Here is a 6,608-nt window from a genome sequence, read left to right as displayed (position 1 = left end):
TCTGTGACACTACATGCCATCATCCCTTAATAGCATGAGACATCAATCATGACATCATCCCTTAATAGCATGAGACATCAATCATGACATCATCCCTTAAGAGCATGATAAATCAATCATGACATCATCCCTTAATAGCATGAGACATCAATCATGACATCATCCCTTAATAGCATGAGACATCAATCATGACATCATCCCTTAATAGCATGAGACATCAATCATGACATCATCCCTTAATAGCATGAGACATCAATCATGACATCATCCCTTAATAGCATGAGACATCAATCATGACATCATCCCTTAAAAGCATGGGACATCAATCATGACATCATCCCTTAATAGCATGGGACATCAATCATGACATCATCCCTTAATAGCATGGGACATCAATCATGACATCATCCCTTAATAGCATGGGACATCAATCATGACATCATCCCTTAAAAGCATGGGACATCAATCATGACAACATCCCTTAATAGCATGGGACATCAATCATGACATCATCCCTTAATAGCATGAGACATCAATCATGACATCATCCCTAATAGCATGGACATCAATCATGACATCATCCCTTAATAGCATGAGACATCAATCATGACATCATCCCTAAATAGCATGAGACATCAATCATGACATCATCCCTTAAAAGCATGGGACATCAATCATGACATCATCCCTTAATAGCATGGGACATAGCATGGGACATCAATCATGACATCATCCCTTAATAGCATGGGACATCAATCATGACATCATCCCTTAATAGCATGGGACATCAATCATGACATCATCCCTTAAAAGCATGGGACATCAATCATGACATCATCCCTTAATAGCATGGGACATCAATCATGACATCATCCCTTAATAGCATGAGACATCAATCATGACATCATCCCCTAATAGCATTGGACATCAATCATGACATCATCCCTTAATAGCATGAGACATCAATCATGACATCATCCCTTAATAGCATGAGACATCAATCATGACATCATCCCTTAATAGCATGGGACATCAATCATGACATCATCCCTTAAAAGCATGGGACATCAATCATGACATCATCCCTTAAAAGCATGGGACATCAATCATGACATCATCCCTTAATAGCATGGGACATCAATCATGACATCATCCCTTAATAGCATGGGACATCAATCATGACATCATCCCTAATAGCATGGATATGACATCATCCCTAATAGCATGGACATTAATCATGACATCATCCCTTAATAGCATGACATCAATCATGACATCATCCCTTAAAAGCATGAGACATCAATCATGACATCATCCCTTAATAGCATGACACATCAATCATGACATCATCCCTAATAGCATGACACATCAATCATGACATCATCCCCTAATAGCATGAGACATCAATCATGACATCATCCCCTAATAGCATGGACATCAATCATGACATCATGATCAGTTTTAGAGGAGAATACAAACACAAATGTCTTTTAAGCATTGACAAAGATTAATCCATAACATTATATTAAAATTGATTTAAATGTCATGTAAAAATACCATCACTCATTATATCTTGTTTTTAATGGATGTATAATTATCAATTATCAAACTGGGTTAATGAATGACTAGTTTATTCAGACAAGTATTAAAATGATATTTCTAATAAGTAATCAGTTCTCTTGCTATTCATTGTTCATAAAGGTGACCTAGTACAATATCGATTATAAAATGTATGAGCTATGTAAAGTTATACATTGATTGGTTTAACCGCTAAATACATGTGACCAGCTTTTCTAGCAATATGAGATTGTGCACTTGGTGAACAGCTGTTTTTATGAACTGCTTGATCAGTACAGTGCACATTCCATCGCTGTAGATCGTGATGCACTCGTTCACCTGTTGGAGGATGTCAGGTGGAATAGGGTTCAAGCGTAACCTCGTTCAGGTGTATTTCCCTTATATAGTGACGATCATACATCTGTTAGCGGTTGGTTGTGTTAGTGTGTAGGTTTAGGCAGGTTGTATACTGCCAGCTCACCGAGATACCATGTCCAGTTAAGCATGGAGACTCAGTTCTGCCATATTACACAAACTGTGAGCCAGTCAGTAATGTTTTTTCCCTTAATGCCAAGGGCCAGGCAAGGAACCATCATCTAGCATATTGTGGTGTGACTGGGTCGAAGGATCAAACCTTTCACTGACAGTCCACTAAACCAGTTGGCTCACCTACCAGTTGATGGAAGAAGAAAAATGTGTGGCTGACCCTCTCAACCCTCTAACACCCTCCAACATACACTACATCATTCATCAAACCAGCCCTCCCTCCAACACCCTCCCACCAACCCTCAGAGATCCTCCAACACCCTCCCACCAACCCTCCAACACCCTCCCACCAACCCTCAGAGATCCTCCCAACCCTCCAGCACACCCTCCCACCAACCCTGCAACACCCTCCCACCAACCCTCCAATCCCTCCCACCAACCCTCCAACACCCTCCTCCCACCAACCCCTCAGACACCCTCCAATCCCTCCCACCAACCCTCAGACACCCTCCAATCCCCTCCCAGAACCCACACCTCCCACCAGCCCTCAGACACCACCCTCCCACCAACCCACAGACACCTCCATCCCCCCTCCCACCAGCCCTCAGACACCCCTCCCACCAACCCTCAGACACCCTCCCACTCAACCCTCCCACCAACCCTCCAACACCCTCCCACCAACCCTCCAATACCCCTCCCACCCCTCAACCCTCAGACACCCTCCCACCAACCCTCAGACACCCTCCAATCCCTCCCACCAACCCTCAGACACTCCTCCCCCAACCCTCCAGCCCCTCCCACCAACCCTCAGACAACCCTCCCACCAACACCTCCAACACCTCCCACCAACCCTCAGACACCCTCCAATCCCCTCCCACCAACTCCACAGACACCCTCCCACCAACCCACAGACACCTCCCACCATTCCCCTCCCACCAACCCTCAGACACCCTCCAACCAACCCTCAGACACCCTCCAACCAACCCTCACCTCCAACACCCTCGCACCAACCTATCAGACACCCTCCCACCAAGCCCTCAGACACCTCTCTCATCCCCTCCCACCAACCCTCAGACACCCTCCCACCAACCCACAGACACCCTCCAATCCCCTCCCACCAACCCTCAGACACCCTCCAACCAACACCCTCCCACCAACCCTCAGACACCCTCTAACCAACCCTCCACTATTTGTGTCCATACTGACAAGGTTTCTGGATTAATGACATCCATACTGATGATGGTTCTGGATGAAAGGCACCCATACTGACAAGGTTTGATTGCATGTGTGTTATTTCATTCTCTGGACCAAGGCTCCATGTGGAGTATTTCTGTGTACAGGTCTGTAACAGTCTTCACAGGTCTTCAGGAAGATGTAATGTGTTCCACATGGAGGACATACCAGGTGAAATAGACTCACTAATGGAATTCAACAGCTTAATTAACACCTCATTGAGTGGAGAAATTAGCTGGTGAAGTTGATTGCATCGCCTTCCATTAGCAGCTGGAACTGGAAAGTGTGAAAGCATGGTTTGTGATGGGGGCTGTGGAGTGAGTGAGTGAGTGATTTAGAGGATAGATCATTGAGTGAGTGTACTAGAGGGTTAGTTACAGTGTGAGTGAGTTTAGTTTTACGCCGCACTCAGCAATATTCAAGCTATATGGCGGTGGTGTGTAAATAATCGAGTCTGGACCAGACAATCCAGTGATCGTGAGTTAGTTAGAGAAGACACGCCATCAGCGTCATCAACAAATCTGAAATTCTTCAAAGGCATTTAGAAGTTGGTGTAGTAATACAAGACAAATGTTATTGATTTGTTTGATTTTTTTTTCACAATGTTGTGAAATTATTTTTTTAAATCAAGAAGTTGTTATCCTTAAGATTTGTCTTGTATCAACAAATCTGACTTACAAAGTTTCGTCAAAAGTTTGACAAATAAACATCACATACTTGTGGTCTGTTCTTCGACAGAAACTCCAAAGGATCTATTGCTGTTCAGTTTCTAGAGTCGTCATATGAGCGAAATGTTCTCAAGCACGACATAAAACCCAATTTCACCTCACCTCAGTTTTTAGACTGTTTCACAGTCCCTGAACTGCATTGCAATGCTAAAGCCTAAATGATTCAAGTCTAGATTTCCTCAGGTTCTGAATCTCCTATCTCACTGGGTCTCCTTTTCAAGTTAATAGGAATTATTTGTCAGTAGTATTACAGTCAGTAGTTTTGAATTTTAAATACATTTTAAATTGTGTATGATGCCTATAAGGAATACGAACATGCTGAGATCTTGTCTCATAAATAGGGGCTGTGGGGTAGCCTAATGGTTAAAGTGTTGGCTTGTCACGCCGAAGACCCGGGTTCGAATCCCCACATGGGCACAATGTGTGAAGCCCATTTCTGGTGTCCCCCGCTGTGATGTTGCTGGAATATTGCTAAAAGCGGCGTAAAACCAAACTCAGTCAGTCAGTCAGTCAGTCTCATAAATAGTTTTCATTAAGATGGACAGTTGGTTGGGTTCCATCAGCATTTGATATATATTACTGATAGAGGCTGCACAGTTATTTAATAAACTGGGGAAGGAATTCTATATATAGGCAACACATGTTGTATCTTTCAACACCTGCATTTTGACCTCAGTAGCTCTGTGTTCCTGGTTTATCAATTTGCCAATAAAGATAGATGTTAATATTGATAAGCCCGAACCCAAAAATCTCATCATCTGTTGGAGATTTTAACCCTTATGACCTTTAACTCCCCATGAATATTTTTTGGTTGAGCATTTAAAAATAATTTTTATCTTCTTTAAATGAGAGATGGCTCCCGACAGAGATTATGAAGGGTGTGGAATGGACTGGGATGTCTTCACAGTGTCGGGTTACAGCTGTGGAGGGGATAAGTCCTCAGATGCTTTCAGTGGAAGCTGGTGTACTCTCATTAGGGAAGCGTTTTCAAAAGATTCTCTCTGGCTGTCTTGATTTAAGTTTCACATCAGTCAGTGCTGTCAAGGAGACTGCTTGGTGTTTGACTTCAGGTGAGACTGTGTTGGGTGAAAGAAGAATCATATCTGAGATAGATTCTGATTGGAGGACTGGTCCTGGTGTAGACAAGATCTTAGTGCAAGGATCATTACTTTTATACTTTTATAGAGATGTTTGACACCCTATATATGTTAGACCATATAACACTGCACTACTCACAAACATACTGCAGTACATACTGCACTGCCCGCCAACATACTGCAGTCTACAGCTTACAACACTGTCCAACCAACCCTCTGATACCTTCAAACATATTCCACAACTCCCTGTAATACCCTCCATAGGTTCCCTGCAACATCTTTCCAACCATCCCTCTTACCAACCTCCAACCAACCTTCAACCATCCTTCCAACCAACCTCCTGTCTAAGGAAAAATTCAGCTTAAATATTGATAATGTGACTTTCAACTCACTCACTCGACCTATCCTCATTCGTCACCAAACAACAAACCACATATCCACACCACCACACCACACAACCACACTGGGGCTCCCTCCCTCTCTCCAGCCATTCACATCAGTACTTCACAATCTCCAAATCTGTCCTAAATTGACTTGAAAAGGAAACAAATGGCCAAAAATCAATGCAGTAAACAAACAACCAAGCGAGAAATCAAGGTATTTAGTGTCCAAGGTGTTGGTATGTTAATTCATTAATAACCCGCTCCTAATCCCCACAAAACCACTACAAAGATAATCCATGTAACTCGAGTTAAACCTGACTCTATTGTCTGTGGTATCTGACCAGTGAAAGTACTTCCAATCATCATCACAAAAGATTTAGTCTAGAAAACGGACAAGACTTTCGGTCGGAGCGTGTTATTGTAAGCCTGGTTTTACACAAGGTGCTTGACCGCTGGGATAATATACCTTGACCAAGGCCATCAGTGCAGCCTGACCGCTAGCATTCAGAGCCAGTGACCACCAGGGCAATTAAGCTAATGTGGTCAGATAAGTCTATCTGATTGTGAACTGGACTAGGTACACTGCTGTATTGGTCATTCAGAATGTGTGGTCAGTTGAAAAATTGTGTTAGATGACTTTGGTTATTGATTCAATATTATTGGTAAAGATTGACCGAGATATATGTACAATCAGGCCAGGCACTCAGACCAGGTACTTGGACCAGGCACTCTGGTCAGGCACTCTGTTATGTCAAAGGTGTGCTGTAAATTAGTCTTATCTGTTAATTTGTTTGTTTTTCAACAAGTGTGCCAGTATTTCATTGCCTTTAATGAATTGAGTGGGTTGGGTTTTACGCTGCTTTCAGCAGTGTTCAAGCAATATCACGGCGGGGGGACAACAGAAATGGGCTTCCTGCCTTGTACCCATGTAGAGAATAGAAGCTGGGTATTCAGAGTGACATGCAAATGCTTTAACCACTGGGCTATAGATATGAAGTTGCTGATAGAGATGTGAAGTTGCTGATAGTGATGTGAAGTTGCTGATAGAGATGTGAAGTTGCTGATAGAGATGTGAAGTTGCTGATAGAGATGTGAAGTTGCTGATAGATATGTGAAGTTGTTCA

The 6,608-nt window shown here is 42.9% G+C and overlaps 1 protein-coding gene across 1 annotated transcript; it reads left to right on the top strand.

Annotated features, from left to right (window-relative positions):
• The first annotated feature begins 2,236 nt into the window (after positions 1-2,236).
• On the top strand, positions 2,237-3,265 carry LOC124261134 (extensin-like). Its single transcript, XM_046695461.1, has one exon. The coding sequence runs from the start codon at positions 2,237-2,239 to the stop codon at positions 3,263-3,265; it is 1,029 nt and encodes a 342-aa protein (XP_046551417.1).
• Positions 3,266-6,608: the final 3,343 nt, after the last annotated feature.

The sequence above is a fragment of the Haliotis rubra genome, unplaced genomic scaffold (genome assembly GCF_003918875.1).
Source record: "Haliotis rubra isolate DU_JTF1 unplaced genomic scaffold, ASM391887v1 Scf79, whole genome shotgun sequence".
In the NCBI taxonomy this organism is placed as follows: Eukaryota; Metazoa; Mollusca; class Gastropoda; order Lepetellida; family Haliotidae; genus Haliotis; species Haliotis rubra.
Note: the sequence above shows the minus strand (reverse complement) of the source record. Positions and strands in the feature narration are given on the sequence as shown.